The following is a 24,830-nucleotide window of genomic DNA, read 5'->3' as shown; positions in this document are numbered from 1 at the left end:
TTTTTTTTTTTCCTTTTTTTTTTTTTTTTTTTTTTTTTTTGAAATCATTAAATAAAGTGTCACCCCAAGCCAGTGCTGTAAACTCTATTTTGATTGTGGCTGCAATAACCCCTTTGGGCGTCATTCAGATTGTACTAAACAGTTTCTGGAGAGCGCTGGTTTCTCTCAAAATAAACCCAAGTCCAGCTTTGACAAGCTCTAATGAAAAACAAATTGTTATATTACTTAGAAAAATAATTTGAAGGAAGTCTGAATTAGTTGTAAAGGTGGAAAAGGTTCAGCTACTTGAAAATAGAAATTTGGAAGGTATTTATTTTAACCATTAAGCCAGTGGCCTTGAAATACAGCCTTGTTTGTTCCAGAATGCTCCTAACGAGAGCCATGAATCACGCTGTTAATCAGTATGGGAACTTGATTAATTGGACAGGGGAGCAGCAGTGACTCCAGCAGCCTGGAGCTGGGCTCCTTCACCATCCCTCATCCTGCTGGCACCACGGGGGCTTGGAGGGCATCCCACAGCCCTGGGTTTGGGCTTTGGAGAGTTGGGAATCAGAGGTGGCTCCGGGGGGCTCTGCAGCCGTGTCTGTGCTGCTGGTGGGCTCAGAAGGGGCTGGTTTCCCATGGAGCAGGGCTTGCAGTGGCTCTGCTTGTCCTGTCCCTGGCAGCTCACCTTTGCTGCTGCTCCTGGCTCTGCTGTTGAGCCTGAGAGGGAGATTGGATGCCCAGCCATGAAATCAGACTTGCACAGGAGCCCTCCGGGGTGGGAAGCGCTGCCATGGCTGGAAAAACGCAGCAGGAAGGTCAGGGTTGGTTTTCTCTCCTCACTGGGGCCAGCAGGAGCTGCAGTGGCTTTGGCCATGCAGGAGCACGGCAGGGATGAGTTCCAGCAGAGTTCCAGAGTTCTGGAAGCTGCCACGTGTGGGAACTGTGCCCAGTGCTGGTGGCACAGTTTGGTGCCACCTCTGTGCCAGAGAGCCCGGGTGGGCCACGCTGTCCTTGGGAATATTGCTGAGCACTGACTCCAAAACCACCAGCTGGATCCTTAAATGGCAAGATTTGCTGAAATGGGGTGGAAACTCACCCAGTCCTGGTGTTTTGGCCACGTTACAGCTGTCCAGGGGCTCTCAGGTGCCTCTCTCTGTGCTGCTCCCTGTTGGCTCTTCCCACGCCAGGAACAGCTTCCAGAGCTCGTGGAATGATGTGTCAGACAGGGGGGCTTCACCAGGGTGCTTGGGTTTTCTCCCTGTTTGGATTTTGCACCTGATTTTCAGAATTCCTCCGTGCTCCAGAGCCTTTTGTCCTGCAGCAGAATTCCCAGGTGCTTGGGCAGGATGGGGGAAATCGATGCTGAGGATGCTGTCAGTGAAAGGAGCCAAGCTGGAGCTTCCAACATCTGCATCTCCCAGATGGGATTCAGGATTCAGCTCCAGACTGGGAGATAAAGGATGTGTTGCACATGTGAGTGAGGGCATAAAACATTTCTGTCTGATGAGAGCCAGAGCAGCTGCAAACCAGAGTTGTTCCTGGTGTCCATGACATGATCTTCACCATGTTCTGGCACCATATTTCCAGGGATAATTATTTATTTACGTTTAGGTGTAGCTGCTAAAGCTGAGTGAAACCATCACAACCCATTCCTGTGCCCGAGCCAAGGCACTCTCCCACTCCAATGTGTCAAATATCTTTAAATATCTGTGAATTTCTCCAGTTTCAGTGCAATGGTTTGAAGAGGTGGTGAAGGTCTTCCGAGTTTAATCCCATTTTCTGTCCCTTAGTCCTTATCTGAACTGCTCCCCTTGCACTTTCCCAGCTCTTGGCTCCCACCAAGCCTTTGCTGTTCGGCAGGGGGACAGTGGTGGGATTTGGGATTTGGGATTTGGGATCTCTCCTCCCACCAGCAAGATGACAGGGCCTTTAAATAATGTTTTCTATTCCATTTCAAAAAAAATAAAAAGAAGATTAAATCAGAACAGCCTAACTGGAAACAGATGGCAGATGAGAAACTTCTTTTAAAGAGGATTTTTAATACATTTATTATGAAGAAAATCATTTATTGGTGTCGGAGATGGACATGTGAAGACAGAACGTGCCCATTCCAGGCGTGGAAGGGGCTGGAGTGGGATGATGCCTTTGCTGTGGTGTTCTTGGAGCAAGGGGAGGATTTTGCTGCTGGTGAAGTGACTTTCCTGGCTGAAAGGAGGCTTCTTCCCATCCCTGCTCCTCCAGCTTCCCTCTGGGATCACTGGCTGTCAGAGCTTTGATTTGTCAGAGTTTTGATTATGCTCTTACTGTGGGTTCCTGGCATGGTTTTCCTGCAGTGATTTGGGTTGGAAGGGACTTTAAAGCCCATCCAATTCCAACCCCAACACCTTCCACTATCCCAGAGTGCTCCAAACCCGGTCTTGGACACTTCCAGGGATGGAGCAGCCACAGCTTCCCTGTGCCCTGTGTCCTCCCACAGGGTCAGCTTAGGGTTTTTTAAAAATAATATGCATATTCCAATCAGTTCTGTCCTGCCAAGTTAAATGAGTGTGTGCTTTTATGTGTGAAGCCATGCACAGGCAGAAGTGTCACTCTCCCCAGTCCCCCTCACACAGTGACTGGACAGCTTTAATTAAAGCCATTTAAACAAATCCCACATCATTTCAGAGGGACGGATCTGGGTGCCTGGGCTGCTCAGGGATGGAGGTGAAGATGGATTTTCCCTTTTCCTGCTTTGATGAGAAGAACTCCTTGGCTTGTTGTGGGTTTAATGTTCCTGTGAAACGCCGCTGCCCCCAGAGAGGTTTTATTTTGCTTTGGAAGCGTTGGGATGAGGCTGCAGCCCGGGGATGCTTCAGCCCACACGCAGTTTACACAGCTGCACCATCCCCTTCCCCAGCTCCAGCAGGGCTGTTATCTCCGTGCTGATGCAACAGCCAGGAATGGCAGGAAACCTGTGTCACTCACGGCTTTCATCTTCCTATAAAAACTGGGATTCTTGGAGCTGTGAGTCAGAGATGAGTGCAGGATCCTCGTGGAGCAGCTGGGCTTTCTTTGGTGCTGCCCTGGGTGTGGGATGGAGATGCTGGGCTGTGGGCAGTGGTGATCCTTCCCTGGAGAATTGTTTGCACATCCCAATCTCACTTTCCCTTTTGTTGGGAGCATTTCCCAACAGGTTGTGGCCTCCCATCCCTGGGAGTGTCCAAGGCCAGGTTGGACAGGGCTTGGAGCAGCCTGGGCTGATGGAAGGTGTCCCTGCCCATGGAAAGGGGCTGGAAGTGATCTTTGAAGTTCCTTCCAACCCAAACCATTCCATGGTTTTGATTGATCCATGGAAAAGATTCCATGATTTATGCTGACCTTGTGCAGAGCATCCTGGATTTCTGCTGCTGCTCTAAACCTGAGCTGAGCCCCAGAAAACCTCGATCCAGGCAGGTGTTTGCAGCACGAGGTCTCACCTCTCCTGCTTTCCTCTTGGAATTTAATTCCATCTGTTCCAGGAGCACGGTGCTGCTTTGTCCACGTTCCTGAGGAACTTTTTCCACACGTGAAACTCCCTCTGGGGCCGGGTTGAGCTCTGCAGGAACCACGTGGGTTTGGTCTGGGCTTGGTGTCCACACATGGAGCTGTTCAGGGACAGAAGTGGCACTTTAAATCTACACCCTGCTCCAGTCAGGAAGACTTGGAAGCAGGGAGAAATCCCAGATCTAATTTTGGAAAGGCTGGGGAAGTCAGGGAGAAAAGTGCACCAGAAGAGCAGTTTGGGAACGTTTTGTCCCAAATTTTGGCCAGTGTGGTGTAGTTGGGATGGCTCATGGATGGTTTCCCTGCACTTTGTGAGCAAAGAAGCAGAAAGGGACAGGTATTCAGTAGAATCCTGGAATGGTTTGGGTTGGGAATGACCTTAAAGCTCATTTTGTGCAGTGACACCTCCCACTGGACCTGGTGACTACACAGTGTCACCCTCAGAGAAGCTGCCAGCTCCTCTGAGATGTCAAAATCCAGGAGCAGTAAAAAACTCAGTCAAGAGAAATTTCAACATTTCCTCTGGAAAAACAAATCAGATTGCATTGATTGTTTGGATGGGGCTGGGAATGGCAGGAGTGGGGAGTGGGAGAGACAGGGATTGTGTTTATGGCATCATTAATGTCATTTATTCCATAGCCAGCCCTTGAAAAGCAGTTGTAATCCCCACACACAAATCCCTCTGGAACAAATCTGCCAGTTTTCCTCATCCAACACGGATCATCCCTGCAGCCAGAAACCTCAGAGGGAGCAGAGCCAAGGGAAGAGGGTCAGGGGGCACCCTGAAACCCAGTGCACCCAAAGCAGCTCCACCCCTGAGATTCCAGGGGCAGAGGGATGGAGCTGCAGGGCCAACATTGCAGGGACACTGGGGATGGAGAGAGATCATTTTCCTGGGGTTATTTGGAAAAAAAATGTGACCACAGATAAAAAACTGGAGCTTCAAAATGTGTTCCTTCCCAGTTCCCCTTCTCCACCACCCAGGCAGGAAGGGATCAGCTGGAAAGTCCTGGCTGGGCAGTCTCAGGTGTTGGTGGCCATCAGTGAGGGGGTCCTTGGTGCTGCAGAAAATCCCTGCTGGAGGGATTTCCTCTGGCCCCTGAAAGCAGGGAAAGGAAATTTTCCATGGAAATCTGTTCCTTGGCAGCCAAAGCTGAAAGGATTGGAGTCTTTTGCCCCCAGCTCCCCGTTTCTGGTCAGTGTGAATGAAACCCCACCTGTGATCAGCACGGGCAGCCTCAGCAAGGCTGCAGTGAATGAAAGCACCGGGGGGAATTGGAGGGAACACATCCTCTTCCTTCTCGGATCGGGTTACAGCGACCTCGGAACATCTGGACACCGTGTCCCAGGGCTCCCAGAGGTTCTGCTGCATGGAAGGTTCATCTGCCTTTGTTCAGTTCCTGCCCTTTTCCCTTCCTCCTTGCCTCCTCTGGATTCAGGGTTGCTCTCAATGTTCCTGGCCGTTTCCTGGTTCCCTGGTGAAACACCCCATGGAATTTTAGTGGGGTCTTTCCATGGGCAAGCACAGATCTGTAACTCCATGGCAATTTGCTGTGGAAGAAATCACTCCTGAATTCCCTATAAGCTACTGGTTCCCAGCTTCCTGAAAGTCTCAATTTAAGGGAAAAACAAAGCATTCCTTAATATTCCCTAAATTCTAGGAATGCATTTGGTGATCTGATGCTACTTTGCTTTGGGATTCCTGTGCCTGATCTCCAGGTTGTCCTGACAGGGTTTAATTGAAACAAGGGTGTGAAGGTGGGTCCTGCTGCCTCCAGGAGCCCCTGGGGTTTTTTGGGAATCCAGAGCAAGGGAGGTGCCAAAGCCATGGGGTGGCTGTGGTGGCCTGATTCGTGGTGGTCCATGTTGAGAAGATGATGTTGAACTCCAGCATCTCCTGGAAGTGACCCCATCCTCCCCTTGGGAGCAGCACATCCCCATCCCACCCCAACCCTTGTGCTGTTGTGCAGAGCTCAACGCCCAGAAGGAAAATGCAACTCCAGCTTTTCGCTTTTGTGCCTCTCAGGCCCAGACCTCAAGGTTTTAAAGACTTTCATATGTGCCTGACTTGATGTGCTCCGAGTATTCCCATTGAAGTGAACTAAGTGGATAAGACTTTGCAGGATTAAAGCCAAATGAGTCCTCACCCACCATGCTGGGAAGTCTTGTTGAAGTGGGTCATTGGAGGGAAAGGAGGAGGAGGCGCTTCCCAACTTGCCCCTTTCATTTTATGCTTTTATTTATTTAAAGGATTTTTATTTTTTTTTTTATTCTTAGGCAGCTTAGGGGGAGAAAAGAAAATAAAAAGCCCCAGGCTGTGGTGTAACCACCGCAGGCAGATGTTGTCATGACTACTAAACAAGAAACCTGATTTATAAAATGAGGAAAAACAGATGAACGTGAAATAAAAGAGAAAAAAAAAAGAGAGAGGCGATCTCAAAATATTAACTCTGATGTAGAGAAAAATATAAACAGACAGGGTTAGGAAATTCCATAAGGAATATGACTTGTTTAATATTAATCATAAAGGAAAAGATTATGAGAGCTCCAAAGGGTGCCAAATGAAATACTCCACACGCAGCCACTGCTGTGATAAGAGTCCTTGTGTGGCTTCCCAGGGCTGCCTTTGGCCACTCTGTGGAGGAGATGTCCTGGCTGGAAGTTGTTCCAGGGATGTTCTTGTGGTTCTGCTGCTTCTCCTGGTGCTTCTCCTCCCTCACAGCAGTTTCTGAGTGCAAACCCCCAGCGGGTGACAACCTGTACTTTTATTGCAAGTCCGGGCAATGCTTTTATTGCAGAATATTGCAGATGTTGTGTTTGGGGACGTGGAGGGGTTTCTGTGACTGGGGTGGGTCAGGAGGGGTGAGATGTACCCAGACCAGGGGTTCACCGTGTCCCAGAGCTGAGGGGGGTGCAGATGAATGGCTGGGTGGGGCTCAGGTGGCCCTGCTCCTGTCTCTGTGTCACACTGCTGCTCTGCTTGTCCCTCTCCTGCCATCCTGAGCTTGCAGAGCCCACGGTGATCCTGCACCAGAGAAGTGCCACGTGTCACAACTCCCTCTTCAACGCTCCCAGACCATTCCTTGTCTAGGACAGGAGGGTCTTCAGGACCAGGAGACACCTCTGGGCGGGTTCCAAAGGCTCTCACTGGACCCCTGCCAGTCCCCTTTGCCTCTTGGGCTGTCACCACTGGCGTTCCCTGGTGACAGTGCCGGTGTGGCCCCGCGCCCCAGCACGGTGACAGCAGCACTGCCACCACAAGACGCCAGAAAGGAGCAGCTGTGACCACAGCTGGGAGGGCTGGGAAATACCTCCGTGGGCTCCCCCTGGTAAACCCTGCCAGAGCTGTAATTTGCTGCTCCGTTTCCCTCCCCTCCGTGCTGTCTCACCGCTCACGGCTCCGGCACGCCGCCTTTCCAGCCCCAAGTGGGACATGAACGCCTTGTGGCACGGCCCGTGCTCCAGCAGGCAATTCTGGGACTCTGGCATTGCTGCTCCCAGCCCTGCCTTTGGCACTGCCTCCGAAACAGTTTGGTTTGCAGGGCTCCTTCTCGCTGTCAGGAGGAATTAAGCTCCAAAGGCAGACAGGAACTCTCCGTAACAAGTCCTGGCCTGAAGGTCCAGGATGGAGATGCCCACCCAACAGGACCTTCCAGGGCTGCTGAGCAGATTCCCCCTGCAGAATCCATCCAGGACACCTGGGCAGATCCACTCTCACCTCTCCAGGTGCCTCTGCCTGCTCCTGATCCATGTCCTCACCTGGCACTGGCCGTGCACACACTGCCAAAGCTCTGAGCACCGTGGGGATGGTGCAGGAAAACTGGAACAGCAAGATTTCTGCATCTTTCCCCAGCTCCCTGCATCTTTTCCCAGTTCCCAGCTCCCTGCATCTTTCCCCAATTCCCTGCATCTTGTCATTCCCTGCATTTTTTTCCTCACAGTTCTTTGCATCTTTCCCCAGCTCTCTGCATCTTTTCCTGGCTCCCTGCATTTTTCCCCCCCAGTTCTTTACATCTTTTCCCAGCTCCCTGCATCTTTCCTGGCTCCCTGCATTTTTCCCAACTCCCTGCATTTTTTCCCCCCAGTTCTTTGCATCTTTTCCCAGCTTCGTGCATTTTTTCCCAGCTCAGCAGCCTGGGAGCATTCAGATCCCTGCTCCTTCTTATCAATCCCTTTCCAGAGCTCCTCCAGCAGCACCAGGCAGCGCCTGGCACTGGTGTGTCATTTCCAGTCTCTGTCCCAGTGTCCCTCTGGCACCTGGCTCCTTATCCACGCTGCTGGATGAGGCTGTTGGAATCACAGCATGAGGCAATGATGGATTTTTGCTCTTCCCCTCTGTTGACAAACCCAGTTGGTGGGTGAAGAATGAGTAACCCTTGAAAGCGAGCCCCGTGGCTGGTGTGGGTGCCCTTGGGTTTTGTGGGATGAGTCAGTGTGGAGAGCAGGAACTTCCTCACGGACAGGCAGCTGCACTCCATCCTCTGCTGTGGATTCCCAGGAGCTGGAAAGCCTCAAGCCCTGGGCAGCACGATTCCAGGGGAGCATCTCCCCCTGGGAGCAGCCCAGCTGCCCCTGGGTGTTTGTTGGGGCATTGTTCCCCCTGTGGTGAAGCCCTGCCTGGAATATCCAGCCTGGAATATTTGCATTCCTCTTCCAAGGGTTCCTCTCATATGTAAGCCATCAGTGCAGCAGCCTGAGCAGGGATCTTGCAGCTGTGACCTTGCAAGTGGGTGGCATTTTCTGCTTCCTCCTCAGCATCCTCAGGGATCCACAGCTCATGTGATCCCGTCTGCCACGGGCCAAATCCGGGCTGGGAAAAGCAGGATGAGGCTACCAGGAAATACCCACTGCCCTCATCTCCTCATGGCTGGGATCTTCAAAGCTCCCACGAGGAGCCAGGCTCCTCAGGCAGCCCTGAAATCCTCCTTTGCCATCAGTGCAGGCAGCAGAGAGAAATGGCTCCAGGTTTATTAAATCCCATCGCTCTGGAGCACCTTGTCTTCCTCTGCAAAGCTAAAAGCAGAATTTGGGCTTCTTTTGGCTTCTGTTCCTGTCTAGGGCTGAACAGACTCCATCAATCCCTTTATTGGAGGTTTCTTTCAGATTCCCACAAGTAAATAAATCCATATAAATAAAATAAAAGCCACCCCCAGCAGGGCTGGAGCAACAAGCATCCCAATCTCTCATGATCTTCCCTGCCTCCATCCCAGCATCATTTTGTCCTACATGGAACCAACCGCTCAGGGAAGGAAAAAGCTGAAAAGCCTATTTTTTAAAAAATCATTTCATAATTTACACCTCGCTCCCATTGTAATTGGAATTATGAGTAAGGCTGAAAAAAAACTGCTGCAGATGGCAGCATGAAAATGTGATTTTTAACACATTTTGTGTTTTCTTAAGCATCTCTGGTTTTGCCCAGGGTACATTTCATTTGCTATTTATTTAGTCCCCACCTCTGACAGCTCAGGGATTGCTAAGCTGCCATCTGGGATGGAAGGAAAATGGGAAAACGCCTGTTTTTCCTGCTTTTTCTTCTTCTGACCTCAGAAAATTTAACAGAATTTAATAAAATTTAAATGTGTCAGTGAGCTTTGTGGTTACAACAAGGAGTTGGGCTTAGAATCCCAGAATCCTGGAATGGTTTGGGCTGGAGGGAACCTCAGTGACCATTGCCAACCCTGCCATGGGCAGGGACATCTCCCCTGTCCCAGGCTGCTCCAAGCCCCCTCCAGCCTGGCCTTGGGCACTTCCAGGGATGGAGCAGCCACAGCTGCCCTGGGAAACGTGTGGCAGATCCTCACCAAGGACCTCAGTGATCCTCGTGGGTGTCTCCCAGCTCAGGATATTCCTGGATTCCGTATTTGTCACAGTTTGAAGCCATTTTCCAGCAGAGCTGAGGGAAGGATTTGGGACAGAGCCTTGCTGCAGAGGCACCTCGGAGCCACTGAGGCATGGTGGCTGTTCTGCCCTTCCTTCACATTTCTCCTCTTTTTTTTTTCTAGCATTTCCATTAAATTTTTACATCCAGCCCTTCACTTTTTTTATCCTCCAGGCTTTTGCAGCCTGGCTTTATTAAAATCAAATGCTGCCCAGCCCCAAACTCAGCACCGGGCTGGGTTTTCCTGGTGTGTTTTCAGCCACAACTGTTTCCCATTTCTGCCCAGCTCTCAGGAGCCCACGGGCTCAGGGATCAGCTCCAAGCTCCGTGTGTTCCCCCCAAAATGTGCTCTTGGTTTGCTGGAAAAATCCAGGTCATCCCAGAGCTGGAAATTCACCCAGCCTTGGCTTCCAGTGACACCGAGTAGCCAACCCAAGTTAAATATTTCACTGCAGATGTTGCTGAGAGCTTAAAGTTACCCAAAATTATGGATTTAACGAGGCAAGGAAAGGAGCTGTGGAAAGATCCAAATCAGGGAAGCCACCAGTGCTTTCCAAGCCGGTGTCAGGCTGATCAGATGTGACATCCTTGACTTTTTCCTTGCGTTTTCCCTGGGCCTGCGGATGCGGTCACGTCCTTTCCTTTTAGCTTGAAAAGGCAGAGATGGGTTTGAATCCGTGTTGGGCTTGAGTCTGGGGAGCAGAGTCCCAATCCAGCTGTTGCAGATGTCTCCATTTGCAAACTGGTGAAACCAAAACCTTGGATTTGAATTCTTTTGGAAGGGGATTGGGACACAGATCCCGTTTCCCTGTGCCAGGGCTGTCTGAGATTGGCCATGCTCAGCATTCCCATCAATATTTATTCCCAAGAACATTGTTTTCCCCATACTCTGTCTTTAATACCAATTTCATCCAAATTTTACCAAGACCTGGACTAGAGAAGATGTTCACTATCAGAATAGATTTTTTCTGATGTGTTCTCCTTCTCTCCTTCCCAAAAAATTATGTTTGCTCTGACTTTGGCAATTGTTGAATACCTCTAAATATTGCAGAAAAAGTGATTTTCAAAGGAGCCTGCAGTGCCTGGATGGTGAAAGGGAATGGAAGCATTTTTGCCAGAAGTGTTTTAGCATTCCTTCAATCAAGGAATATAAACAGTTCCATGTGACTTTGGGCTGATCCAGGATTTGAGAGCAGGGTTTAACTCACATCATTTCTCACAGAGGGAATTTTGAACCCACATATCTCCTAAAAATGTCCTAATTAGTAGGGAGGAGGATATTCTGGGAAAGGCTTTCCCTTTCTTCTCTTGGTGGCGTTCCACTTTATTACTGATCACTCAATAATCATCCAGCATTAATTACAGGGGAGTTCTGTGAACTGAGTTATTGATTGGTACCTATTGACAGCCCGTTCCAGGCTGTAATTAAACCTCAAACCAGCATTATTTCTGCAGGGCTGGAAAATGCTTCTCCTGAATCCTTCCTTTCCTGTGTGTTGGTATTAGGGGATAATCCTGGCTCTGAGGCACAAATGGCAAGTGAAAATGGTGTTTGTGGTTTCACCAAGTGCAGAGCTGGTCCCTGCGGCCCTGGGTCCTGCTGCAGCTGGTGGGAAAAGCCCCACGGAGCTGAGGGTGGGCTCCACCCTCCAAAAACTGCCTGCCTGGAACCTTTTGGGAAGGACCAAGGTGCTGGGAATGCCTGGGGTGGAATTCCTCATCCTGGCTGCTGGCTAGAACTAAAGAGCCTTTTGGTTTTTTTTGCCACTGGAGTGAGTGACCCTCTGCTTTGTGTTTTGGTTTGCACTGGTTGGAAATCAGGGAGGAATTTCCTTATGGAAAGGGCTGTCCAGGGTGGAACCCCCATGCCTGGAGGGATTTCCATCACATGTGGATGTGGCACTTGGGGACATTTGGGATCAGTGGTGGCCTTGGCTGTGGTGGGGGAACAGTTGGACTAGATGGTCCAAGAATTCCATTATTCCAACCTCAGTGATTCCATGATTCCAACCCCAGTGATTCCATGATTCCAATCTCAATGATTCCATGATTCCAACCTCAGTGATTCCATGATTCCAACCTCAGTGATTCCATGATTCCAATCTCAGTAATTCCATGATTCCAACCTCAGTAATTCCATGATTCCAACCTCAGTGATTCCATTATTCCAACCTCAGTAATTCCATAATTCTAACCTCAGTGATTGCATTATTCCAATCTCTGTGATTCCGTGATTCCAATCCCAATGATTCCATGGTTCCAACCTCAGTGATTCCATGATTCCAACCCCAGTGATTCCATGATTCCAACCCCAATGATTCCATGATTCCAACCTCAGTGATTCCATTATTCCAGCCTCAGTGATTCTATTATTCCAATCTCAATGATTCCATTGTTCCAATCTCAGTGATTCCATGATTCCAAAGAACACCCACCCCAGGGGGGTCACAGGGACAATCCCCCAGCCCCTCTTGCCATCCACGTGGTTTCCCACAGGGTTGGTCTTTGCCATGGACGTGCTCTGGCTATTCCTGAGGCGCTGCATCCCACAGCTCCTTAAAAACTTAAAAAACACCCATGGACACTTTTCCAGGTGCAGTCTGTGCCTCCCTACCTACAGGGGAGACGACCATTCACATCTGTCAGCATTTTCTGCAAGCATTTGCTTCATTAGGGGTGCCTCAAGAGATAAAAACAGATAATGGCCTTGCATACAGAGCCAAAAAGTTGAGGATTTGTCTGCATCCCCTTCCAGAGGCACATCCAGCCAACAGCACAGCCCCCCCGTGTAACTGTTGGGGGTTTTGACAGTTTTATAACCCTGAATTTGCACCTTCTGGAGAATGGTGACAGTTAATGATTCATTGCCGTGCTGGAATTTTTCTTATGATGTCTTAATATCCAAGCATGGAGCAGAGCTCAGCAGAGAGGGAAAATAAAAACCTGGAACAAAACAGTTTGGGAAAAAATCCTCCCTGTGAGGGTGGCACAGGGTGCCCAGAGCAGCTGTGGCTGCCCCTGGATCCCTGGAAGTGCCCAAGGCCAGGCTGGATGGAGCTTGGAGCACCCTGGGATAGTGGAAGGTGTCCCTGGCAAAGGAGGGAGATTTTAAGTTCCTCCAGCCCATAATCAGTGGGAACTCCAGTAGGTGGCTCCTGTAGGAACAAATTAAAAACCAGTTTGGAGTGAGACACTTCCACTGCTGCACGTTCAGATCAAACCTAAATGTGGGGTGTGGGACAGCAGTGGAAAGGATTTGGGTCCCTCCTTAGACCTAGAATTGCCAAAACCTGACAGTGCAATTTGTAACTCATCAAAGCCTGGCCCAGATCAAGGACAGGTTTTAGTGAGGACTGTGCACTTCTGTGTCCATGGTTGGTTTATTCCTCAGCAGAAGCTGACCTGCTCCCTTTTCTCCTGGTGCTTCCAGTAGTTCTCGGAATTTCTCTGGGATTCACAAAACCATCTCCTGTCTAGACAGAGGTGATTATTTATTTACCTGTTTTCCTCTGCACTGAACAGCAGAGATTAAATTCTCATGCAAATATTCAGTTAAGGAGTTAACAAGAAATTAAATTCATAATGGGGGGAAATTTTAAATTATTGTTGCTGCTATTTAATGTGACTTTTTTTCTGTGCCTATGATAAATTTTTGGGGAAAACGACATATATGAGTATTTTTCTAGGAATAGTTTAACAAATACACTCCAGTGCAGGTAGAGACTCTACTTTGACTTTTAGACTCTACTTTGGGGCAGCAGGAAGGACTGGATGGTTCTTGAGGTTTCCTTTTTCCCTTTAAATGGTTTATAATCCTTCCAGACATCCCAATTTTGGCTTTTCTGTGCCAATGGCTCAATATCAGGGAGCCCCAGTGAGGTGACCCTGTCCTCATGCTGTGGACAAGCTCCAGGTAGCCCTCACCTGTGTTTTAGAGTTTCCAGCTTGTTTTTGTCCCTTCTGGACAGATATCCAGGCTGTGCCATGGAATTTGAGCTTCCTCTGCCTACTGGATGTTTGTAACAATCTGGGATTTCAAAAAAAAAAAAAACACCAAACCCCAGCCAAACAAAGAAGCCCAACCTGTAAAAAAGTTAAAGCTGGAGGTGCCCATTTTCTGACAGAGGGTTTGGTAACGGGGCAGGGAACAAAAATGTGAGGAATAATTGGTTTTGGGCCTAGAACCAGGAAAACTACTTTTCCAAATTAATCCAGCGAGAGCCATGAATCCACTGTATTTCATATCACACTTCATAAAACTCCAGTCATAATCCATAAAAGTGACATTATTAGATTAAAACCCTCAGTTCCTCCTAGAAGGAGCTCGCTCATTAGACATGCTGTAGTTTTATAACCTCAAAGTTCCTCCCCAATTACCATGATTAATACTGGGCTTTAATAAAAAATTTCTCCCAATCACCACAGGGGTTGATCCCATCTGGTTGGTGTAATTGGGAGTTTCAATATTGTCCAGCAAGGGAAGGACGCTCCGGGAACACAAATCAAGGCTGAGGATGGATGGGGATGGAGGTCTGGAGATCCAGCTGGCTTTTGGTGGTGGTTGGAGCATGGAAAAGTCCAGGTGATGTGAGCCAGAGGCTGGGATTGCTGGGGGAAGTGGGGATGAATTCTCCCTCCTCGTGCAGCTGATGAAGGATCAGGGAAGCTCCCCGTGCTCTTCCAGCAGGGATGTGCCCTGGGAAATCCATCCTAAACTGAACATCCCAACTGAAGCCAGCACACTTCTGCTCTGAGGGAGCAGCACGTGGAAGCTCCAGAGGAAAGGCAGGATTTGGGGAGAAATCTGTGCTGCCTGCTGAGGTATGGATGGCAGTGGATCCATAAATCCTGGCAGGTGCTGCTCCTGTGGGATCCTGGGAGACATCAGGTTCAGCTTCACCCTTGGTGCCACGGACATGTCCATCCCTCTGCTCTGCTCTGGGGACTCTCACCTGGAGCACTGCCACCAGCATGAGGATGTGGAGCTGCTGGAGCCAATCCAGAGGAGGCCACAGGGATGCTCTGAGGGCTGGAGCCCCTCTGGAGCCAGGCTGGGAGAGCTGGGGCTGCTCACCTGGAGAGGAGAAGGCTCCAGGGAGAGCTCAGAGCCCTGCGAGGGCATAAAGGGGCTCCAGGAGAGCTGGAGGGGGACTGGGGACAAGGCATGGAGGGACAGGACACAGGGAATGGCTTCACATGAACAGAGATCAGAGCTAGTGGGACATTGGGAAGGAATTGTTCCCTGGGAGGGTGGCGCAGATTCCCAGAGCAGCTGTGGCTGCCCCTGGATCCCTGGCAGTGCCCAAGGCCAGGCTGGACAGGGCTTGGAGCACCCTGGGACAGTGGGAGGTGTTGGCGGTGAACTGGAGGAGTTTAAGGTCTCTTCCCACCCAAACCATTCCATGATGATGATGATGATGATGATGAAATAACATAAAACTCACTCTCGATGGCCACGAAGCCGCTTGCTGGGACACCACCCTCAGCACGTTTGAAAATCCCGTTGTTTGGCTTTGCAGCAGGAATTCCTTTGAGGTTTGTCCTTGCAGATCCGATGGGTCCATGGTTCCATCCACCCCCGGGTGAGCAGGAGCTGGTGTGAGCTCCAAGCCTCAGCCAGAAGCAGTGAAATTAAAAATGTGTCGGCTCCGCAGTTCCACCCCGGCCCAGAGAACGCCAAACTCGTGTTATTTTTGAATCCCCTGATTTTTCAGGGCTGCTGGAAATAAGAGCTCCTGCTCCTGACTCCCAAGCAATAAAGGGAGGTGAATCACTCCTGAAAAAAGCCCTCCCGTGGACCACCCAGGGGCTCCTGCAGAGCTGGGAACCAGAAGTGGCAAAGCACAGAAGGATTTTCTTAACACAACTGCAACTGCACGAGGCAAAATCACCTCGGAACAGGAGCAGAGTGAGAGGTGTGATAATGAAGCCAGGCTGATTAATATGCATCGAGCTAAATCACATTCAGGTCACAGAGCAAGCCCCAAACCTCGACTGTAACATGTTCCCCTCCAGGACCCAACATGTGTCTGGAATTCAGATAGAAATCGTTTTTTTCCCCCCTCATAATTACCCAACTCAGCATAAAGTATTAGTTTTTTTAACTTAATAATAGTTAGGATTTTTGTTCCTTGCTGTGATTGGTCAGAGCTCTCCTTTTTTTAACAATCTCTGACTTTCTGAAGGGTCCTGCTGGGGTTTTAAAACTTGTAACTTGCAAATCACCATGTCAGAAACTGTGGTGCCAGTCATATAAAATATGAAATCACACGTTCTTAGCATTTATTTGTTGTCAGTTTTAATGAGAAAACATGGATTTTTTCCAACAGAACAGTGGCTGAAAGTCCTCAGGCTGAAACTGTCCCTGTGTTCTTGATGTTCATACTGTGGAGTGGTATTTTGGGAGACCACATGCAAGATATTCTCCTAAACAGCCAATAAAAGCTAAAATTAAAACAAAATAACGCCTCTTAAAATGCACGCTTCTATATTTAATGCTGCTCTTTAATTAGAAGTTCCAAGGTTTCCTCCTGAAGGGTTTCAGGAGCGTTGCTGTCACGGATCCCTTGGAATAAGCAGGAATTGGGTGATTCCTGTGGGAAATTAAGTCACTTTGGAAATGAAGGCACTTTGGAAATCAAGTCACTTTGGAAATCAAGGCACTGTGGAAATTGAGTCACCGTGGAAATCAAGTCACTGTGGAAATCAAGTCACTTTGGAAATCAAGTCACTATGGAAATCAAGTCACTGGAAATCAAGACACTGTGGAAATCGAGTCACTTTGGAAATCGAGTCACTGTGGAAATCAAGTCACTTTGGAAATGGAGTCACTCTCTGATCTCTCTTGCTGGAAGCACAGGCACAGGCAGAGCTCACGTGTGAACCAGAGCTGGTTCACATTTGGAATCTCTGGGCTGGGGCCTGGGCTCCAGGCAGGCTTTGCCATCCCGGAATGTCCTCGCTGGGATGCTCCAACCCCTCACCGCGCGTTTTGTTGGCATTTCGGGACATCCAACGCTCTCTGCCTCCTTGTTCCCCATGCAGGTGCTCCTGATCATAAGTGGGAACCTGAGTTTCCTGAACTGGCTGACCATGGTGCCCAGCCTGGCGTGCTTTGACGACGCCAGCCTGGGGCTCCTCTTCGGCTCGCGGCTGCGGGAGCGGGCGGCGCGGCTGCAGCTCCCGGCGGCGCGGGGACAGCGGCTTTCCCTGGGTGAGTTATCCCAGACAGGGGAAGGGTGGCATTTCGGTGTGCTTGGCCCCAAAGCTCTCACCTTCAAGGCAAAGCTCTGCTGCTCTGTGGGCAGAGACATCGTGGTGGTTGAGGGTCTGCGGGGACATTGCCACGGGGACATTGCCACGGGGACATTGTTTGTGGGACATGTCCTCTGCAGGATCAATGTCACAGCAAGTCCAGGCAGCTGCAGCTCTTAAGTCAATCCTTGCTCTGCCCCCAGTGACTCGAACTCAAAGTAAGAATGGGGAGTTGCATGATTTCACTTACTTTTTAAAAATTTTTTTTTATTAATTTTGACTGTTTAAAGTCAAGGATAAAACGCCCAGTGGGACTTGAGGTGAGGTTAGAAGCTGGGTTCTTACATTTGCTCTCTTCATTTGCTCTCCTTCAAGACGTGGTGAAGAGAAGGTTCCAGAGAGAACTTCGAGCCCTTCCCAGTTCCTAAAGTGACCTGGAGAGGGAGAACTGGAGAGGGACTTGGGACAAGGGATGGAGAGGCAGGACGCAGGGAATGGCTGCAAACTGACAGGGCTGGATGGGATATTGAGAAGGAATTCCTGCTGGGAGGGTGGGCAGGCCCTGGCACAGATTCCCAGTGAAGCTGGGGCTGCCCCTGGATCCCTGGAGGTGTCCAAAGCCAGGCTGGACAGGGTTTGGAGCAGCCTGGGCTGGTGGAAGGAGCAGCTGCTGGTGGCCACCTCTGGTAGCGAGGCCACCATCGTGGTGGGGAGAGAATTCCCCAAACCAGGGAGGAGGAGAACTCCTGCTCATCCCGTGGATGTGAAAAAACAAACACAGGGGGGGTTGTAACTGGAAAAAAGGGCTCGAGGTGGCTGATTCCCCCTTCCAGAGGCGCTTTCCAAGCTGCCCTGATCCAGGAGAAGCAGCGCTGGGATGTTTCTCATGAGGCTGCGGAACAGATGGAGAGTGGTGTGTGCAGCATTTTTATAAACCGCATATAAGCAACAAATTGCCTGTAATATCAACAACAATCACAGCTGCTGGGGTTAAATATCCCAAACATCTGTCAGAGGAAGGAAAAATGTCAACAAGAGGCAGCATCTGTCTCCAGTCTTTTCTACCAAGAAGCAGCTCATTAACCAAAAATGGGAGGTCCAGCCATGCAACTTTGTTAAGTTTTGCCTTTTATTTCACATATTTTGCTGGAATCAATCTTTATCAGCTTTTCCCCTCCTGGAGCTTTGCTTTGGAGGCTGTGAAAGTCTCAAACTTTTCCTCCCAACTACATTTATTCCTCCAATTCCAAACAACACTGAGGCTGCACCTTGTTTTTGGGAGGAGAAGCCAAAGGGAGTCACTGTGAGGGGGAGGCAGATCCTGTTTTGAGGAACTTGCACCTTTTCTGTGATGTTCTCCAGAAAGGCTGACTGAGCCAGGCTGTCCAAGCAAGGAGAATGCCCATCCCGCTTGGGGTGGAGCTGTGTCCCACCCTCAGGAGGGGTGGGGGTGTCTGTAACATCCCAGAAATTGGAATTCCTGTGTGTTTTCTCTGCTCAGGAAGCTGGGGCTGCTGAGCTGGTGCTGATGGGTGCCAAGAGGCTCAGAGGAGCCCTCAGTCCTCGGCCACCAGAGCAGAAGACAGGAGAGCCCCCAGCCATATTCTGATTTTCTGAGGCCAGTCCTTGAAGTGTTTGATTCCTTCTGAGGCCTCCACTTCCCATGCAGATCCCACTGGATCCTCTCCCCACATTTTGCTCCATCTGGATTATTTTTTCCTTGAATTAACCCCTTTTTCTCTCTGATGGAGTGGCTGTGACCCCAAGGGCAGGGAGACCGGAGAAGAAACGCTCCTGCTGAAGGATGAGCAGTCCCTGCATGGCCGTGGCCTGCTGAGGAGCCAGGGGAGGCTCTGTGCCTGTACCTGCTCTTGAATTACAGGGGAAGAAGTTCAGCCCATCTCAAAAAACCCCCAAAAATGCCCCAAAGGCTCGTACCCAGGGGGTGAGGAAAGGCCCGATTCAAACGGTTCTCCAGAAATGTTCTCAGACTAAACAATTATTAATAGCTTCTGAGAGAGGTTCAAATAAACATCCCTCTCCTGCAGAGATAAGGGGAAAGCTCCACGCAATTGCTTTGAATCTGATCCTTTGGCTGTTAATGTTAAATAAATTGAAAAGGGCCATGAGGGAAGGAGCCCCTGGGGGGTCACCTCTGCTTATTTGTCTGATGGTGGCCTGGGATGCAGCCCAGCCCCGTGCTGCTCCTGCAAACCCCATCCCAGAGCGCTGGCACAGCAACACACATCTCCTCCAGGAGCGCTGGGGAACTGGGATTTTGCAGGAGGAAAAGCCCTGAGGAAGGGGAGAGCTCGGGGCAGCAGGAGGAGGCAGGAGCGGCCCCGGCCTCCAGCACGGCTCCCAAAGCTGGAGGAGCTGATCCCGAGCAAGGTGCAAGTGCCAGCTGTGGTTTTTCCCCTGTATTAAAGGCATGATTGATGTCACATTTTAGACATTTTTCCTTTTAGCCCTTGCTCAGACTATTTAGAGAAAGGCAGATCCCAGCGGCGATAGCGGCCTGTGGCAAGGCCGGGGTGGCCACGGTGGGGCCGGCACGGGGGGCCTATGTATATAAATATAAATATCACTATAATATAAATATAATCATAAATATAAATATATTTTGGAGAAGGTGAAGCAGTTTGGCTGTTAAAGGTCTGGCTTCCTCAGTGAAGGGGAGGTATGAGTCCCACCACAAACACTGGAGATGCTGAGGACATATCAAATGAATATAATTTTTCCTCAGTTTTTCAAATAGCAGAAATTTCTGTGGACAGAAAAAAACTAGAAAAATACTAAAAACATCAACACTTGAGGAAAATGCCAAAATTTCCTCTTTTTTTTTTTTTTTTTTTTGAGAGAGAGAGAGAAATAAGCCCTGAACTTCTTTGAAGGCTGGAGTGGTGAAGCTCCAGGAGATTGTTTTCTTTGGGTTGTTGTCCTTTTTCTTCTCCAGCCTTTGGTTTCCATTTCAGCAGTTACCAGACCCTACAGAGCATGTGCTGAAATGCTGCTGTAATATGTTGGTAATTCCAGCCTATGTAAACCAATAAAAAGAGGATTGCAGCTTATAATGAACCTGGGATGATGTGAAAGCTGACAGGTTTGGGATCACACAGTAGGAGCAGCCTTTTATTGGTAATTTGGTGTCCCTGATTTACAGGGTGTTCCTGAGCCTTGGGCAGCTGGCCACAGCTCAGAGCTGAGCCCAGGGGATAAAATGGAACTTGGCTGGAGAATGCACAGATCTCCTCAATGGAGGCAACAATTATAAGAGGAGATGCTCAGCATTCCTTAGGTTGGGAGCATCTCTCCCTGGGAGCCATCGGGGCAGAAGGTGGAGGTTGTGTGTTTCCCAAATTTTCAGTTTCTTGGGCTGGAGGAGGCAAAATCCAAGTAGAAGAAAATCCAAAGGGTGTTGTAGCTGCAGAGCTTTGCCAGGCAGGTTTCTGTAGCTCTGTGCTCAGTATGGAAAGCAGCTCCTGGGGCAGGTGGGTGTCTCTGGCAGCTCAGCCAGGACTCCAGGGTGGTGTTTCCATGGCCTGGAGTTGGCCATTCCCACTTCTCCATGATGGGATTGCAGCTGAGCCACGTGGGAGTACTCATGAGCAGCTCTGATCCACAGCCCCACCTGTCCTTTAGGAATCATCTTTATGGATCCCAGCTGGCCCTTGGGCTGCTACAGCTGCCGGAGGTGAAAGGAAGAGCTTGGAATTTCACTTTGCTGCTGGAGAGAGAGAGGTGCCAGGATCCAGAGGTTCTCTGGATGCCAGGATCCAACTGTGCCTCCAGGCCAGTGACTTGTGGGCTCTCAAGAACCAGAGCTTTTAGCTGAGATATGGGGAGAAATCCTTCTCCTTCCTTCCTGGCACAGATTCCCAGAGCAGCTGGGGCTGCCCCTGGATCCCTGGCAGTGCCCATGGCCAGGCTGGACAGGGCTTGGAGCACCCTGGGGCAGGGGAAGGTGTTGGGGTTGGACCTGGATGGGCTTTTCCCACCCAAACCTTTCTGTGGTTTTATGGTTTTCCACGATTTGAGCCAAATAACAACATCCTGCTGTACCCCACAGCATCACCAAGGAGAGGACAGAAGTCATCCTTCAGGGAACATCCAGCCTGGATCCCAATGACCCCACAGCAGTCTGGGAGGAGTTTGAGTTCAAGTGCAAGCCCGGGGACTTGAGGAGGAGGCCGTGCCTCATCTCCCCCTACCACTATCGCCTCGACTGGCTCATGTGGTTTGCTGCCTTCCAGGTAGGTGCCTCTGAAAGCCTGGGCCTTCCTTGACCAGGAAAAACCAATTACATGGATTTACTACGTGTTGGGATCACAGGGGAGTGCTGGAAGCAGTGGCTGAGTTAATTATGTTTAAAAAAAAAAAAAGCAAGAACAAAGGTTGTGTTCCTAAAGGACTGTGCTACTGTAATGAAACTCTTGGCAATTTTATGTGAGGTTTTTTTTAAGGGTTTCTTAGCAATACCAAGAATCCCTGTTGGGGACAGCCCTGGGGACAGCAGCTCCCCATTCCCCACCTGCCCACACATGGACATTGGTCCCTCCAAATATTTTCCTCATGTGATATCAGCAAACAGGTGACAGCCAGAAATTAAATAAGGGGGGGGAAGTTGAAGGTTAATTCTTGTTTAGCTTATTTTGCAAATCTTACCCATGTGACATGGGCTGGGTTTTCCAAAACTGACTGACAGCAGTGGCAGGAGGAAAAACCATGTCAGAGTACCCCAGGCTTTTCTCTTTGTCCCTGCATCCTCTCCTGGAATATCTTCTTCCCCCTGCCACAAGCTCCTGGGTTTGCTGTCCCTGTGGTATTTTCATTTCAGAGCCTTTGGGATTCCTGGGCCCTGACATCAGGCCATGGTTTGATATTTACCCTGCTGGTTTGTGTGTGCTGGAATTTCATTTAATCTGCATTAGGGCTGCTTATCCCTCAGGAAAATCACAGCCAAGGTCCAAACTGCAGCCAGGAGCAGGGCCTGGAATTAGGGAAAGGTGCAGGGGGTGGATGGAGCTGGGGGTTGAAGTCAGGCTGTGCTTTGGGAGGGCTCTGAGTGGGGAGAAATCAGCTGCCCCAGGCCCAGGTTGTGTCTGAGGCGTGAAAAAGGCTCTGCCAAGGGCAGAAATGTCCTGAAGGTTTCAAATAAAAGAGATCTGAGGTTTAAAGCTGAAGGATGAGACACAGGTGCTGCTGTGCCGAGGGGTGCTGGTGTACCTGGGAGGAGGAAGAGGAAATAACCCAGCCTCTTTGCATCCTTACGGCGTGAAAAAGGCTCTGCCAAGGGCAGAAATGTCCTGAAGGTTTCAAATAAAAGAGATCTGAGGTTTAAAGCTGAAGGATGAGACACAGGTGCTGCTGTGCCGAGGGGTGCTGGTGTACCTGGGAGGAGGAAGAGGAAATAACCCAGCCTCTTTGCATCCTTACTGTTTAATTCAATATTATTAGTGTTTAATTCATTATTATTAGTGTTTAATTCAATATTATTAGTGTTTAATTCATTATTTGTAGTGTTTAATTCATTATTATTACTGTGTCATTCACTATGATCAGTGTTTATTATTATTAGTGTTTAATCCATTTTTTTTTAGTGTTTAATTCACTGAAATCTTCCCCCAAAGTGTTCCCATTGGAACACTTGGGAGTGTTGGTCTCTCTCGAGGTGTGTCCACAGCAGCTAATTAGCAGCAATTAGTGTTGAAGGTCTCTTTGCTCTGGCTGGAAAGTGGGAATGGAGATAACTGTTGTGGAAAGCAGTGGGAATGGGGGTAACTTGTGGAAAACAGTAGGGAATGGGGGTAACTGTTGTGGAGAACAGTGGAATTGGTGTATCTCTTGTGGAAAACAGTGGGAATGGGGGTAACTTGTGGAAAACAGTAGGGAATGGGGGTAACTGTTGTGGAGAACAGTGGGAAATGGGGGTAACTTGTGGAGAGAACAGTGGAATGGGGGTAACTGTTGTGGAGAACAGTGGAATGGGGGTAACTGCTGTGGAGAACAGTGGGAAATGGGGGTAACTTGTGGAAAACAGTAGGGAATGGGGGTAACTGTTGTGGAGAACAGTGGAATGGGGGTAACTCTTGTGGAAAACAGTGGGAAGGAGAGCTGCCCGGGCAGGGCAATGAGCTGGGATGCTCAGGCATGTAAATACCTGCTTAAGCATGGAAGCAAATCCCGTTTGGAATGGCCACTGCTCGGCTGGAGCACTGAGAGCTGCGGATCTGCTGCCAGCTGCCTCCCTGGGCTGCCACAGAAATCCCTGGCTGTTCTTTGGACCTTGAGTCCTCCAGAGCAGCAGAAAGGAGGAGAAGCAGGAGCTGAAAGCCCAGGAGGAGCTCGTGAAGCCAGAGGAGTTGTGCAAAACCCGTGTGGGAGTTCACAGAGTCCATAAAGGAGCGAGTTCAGCCTCTGGATTAGATTTAATTTGTTTCCAGAAGTTCTGGGATGTTTCTCTGGCACCACTCTCCCGTTCCCCCAGGGCTGTCTGCACCTCCCTGGCAGTGGCCAGGGACAGGGCTGACATTCCCAGCTCCGACAGGCTGTGGAAAAGCCCCGGGCTTCAGGGAAGGATATTTCCCATCCCTTGTGCTGCTCCTGACAGGCTCCTCTTTGCACCTCATCAGCCCCTGACAAACGACCCCGGGATCCCCCAGGAACTTCCCAGCCTGGATTGGCTCCAGGATTCACTGGGAAGTTGCCTCCAAGCTGGCCTTGGGCACTGTCAGAGATCAGCCACAGCTCCTCTGGGCACGCTGTGCCAGCACCTCCCCACCCTCAGATAAGGCTGAAATGGTAGAATATGATTTAATCCCACAAAAATTGAGGTTGAGCATTAGGAATAACTTTTTTCCCCTTGACACTTCCATGTGTTAGTGCACAAACATGCTGGTTTATTGTTAAAGGCTTATCTGTGCTGCAGCTACTGATGCCAAGCCTCCTGTAATTATTTGACTTCTGGTTTATGGTGGAATTTCAGGAATAGCCCAAAACTGAGCTGGGCTGGCACAAAAATCATTCCAATTCCTTGGTTCAGCATTGCTGATCAATAACAACCAGAAAACCAGATACTGCTCGTACTTTTGGGGCTTTGAGCTGGTCAGTTCTGCTGCTGCTGGGCTGTCGTGGATTCCACAGAAGTTGGATGTTTATTGCCCCAAAGGGTTGTTGTCCACCAGTGGAAAAGGAAAAATCCAAGGGAAAGGCTTTTCCCTTCCTTATTGTGGCCTGAAGGGTATTTATTCTGTTTGGGGGCTGCATGGCCAACACAAGGCACCCTCTTGGTGCTTATCAAAGAAAAACTGCTCCAAAATAACAAAATACTGCTGTCCTCAGACTGCATTTAAAGCCCAGTGTTTGTTGGATCGTTCCTTGAAGCCGCTCCAAAAGTCTGTGGATGTAAAACCTGATGTGGAGCAGAGCTTGGGGTGCTCTGGGATGCAATGTGTGTTTTCCAGAGAGGAGGATATTTATAAAAAAACCTTCAGCTGCTTTCCTAAGAGCAGAGAGAGCCTCCAGCAGCAGGGCTGGTGCTCTGGGTGGTAACAGAATGTAGCCATGATAATTTCTGAAAAATCCTTTTGCCAGGATTTTCTACTGAAGAGCTCAAAAGAAATATAAACAATTAACTATCTGCTGCTGTAGAATGCAACAGGTGCATGTGTAATTAGTCCATGTTAGTTGTTTCTAATTAATGGCCAATCACAGTCAGCTGGCTCAGACTCACTGGGAGTCAGGAGCTTTAGTTGTCATTCCTCTCCTGTCCTTTCCAGCCTTCTGATGGATCCTTTTATTTCTGTTTCTTTTAGTATAGTTTTAGTATAGCATTTTAATATAATATATATCATAGTATAATAAATCAGCCTTCTGAAATGTGGAGTCAAGGTTCATCCTCTCTTCCCTCGTCCTGGCACCCTCAAGCACAACCATAACAGAGAGTGGTGGAAACTTCAGGTTATGCATGAGCTGGAAGAGCTGAGGAAAAGGAACCCCATTTCTGGAGAAGGCAGGTTCATATTCTTGTCAGATATTTCATTTGAGCCTCCTGTTATCTCAGCCTTGCAGCCAGAAGGTGCTCAGAGGGAAAATCTGCCCGGGGGAGGAGTGTGGGTGTCACAGCAACCCTCAGTGCTCCCTGCACCCAGCTCAGCCTGCTCCATTTCCTTCCTTCCCCCTCTCCACACAC

The 24,830-nt window shown here is 49.5% G+C and overlaps 1 protein-coding gene across 1 annotated transcript in view; it reads left to right on the top strand.

Annotated features, from left to right (window-relative positions):
- Window positions 1-24,830, top strand: part of LMF1 (lipase maturation factor 1) — a 140,707-nt gene that overhangs the window by 104,332 nt on the left and 11,545 nt on the right. The window contains exons 7-9 of the mRNA XM_041462069.1: window positions 16,430-16,598; window positions 20,282-20,333; window positions 20,709-20,892. Coding sequence (XP_041318003.1) covers window positions 16,430-16,598; window positions 20,282-20,333; window positions 20,709-20,892 — 405 coding nt within the window. The remainder of the gene's footprint in view (window positions 1-16,429; window positions 16,599-20,281; window positions 20,334-20,708; window positions 20,893-24,830) is intronic.

Source organism: Pyrgilauda ruficollis, unplaced genomic scaffold, assembly GCF_017590135.1.
Source record: "Pyrgilauda ruficollis isolate IOZ18807 unplaced genomic scaffold, ASM1759013v1 scaffold16, whole genome shotgun sequence".
NCBI classification, from domain to species: domain Eukaryota; kingdom Metazoa; phylum Chordata; class Aves; order Passeriformes; family Passeridae; genus Pyrgilauda; species Pyrgilauda ruficollis.
Note: the sequence above shows the minus strand (reverse complement) of the source record. Positions and strands in the feature narration are given on the sequence as shown.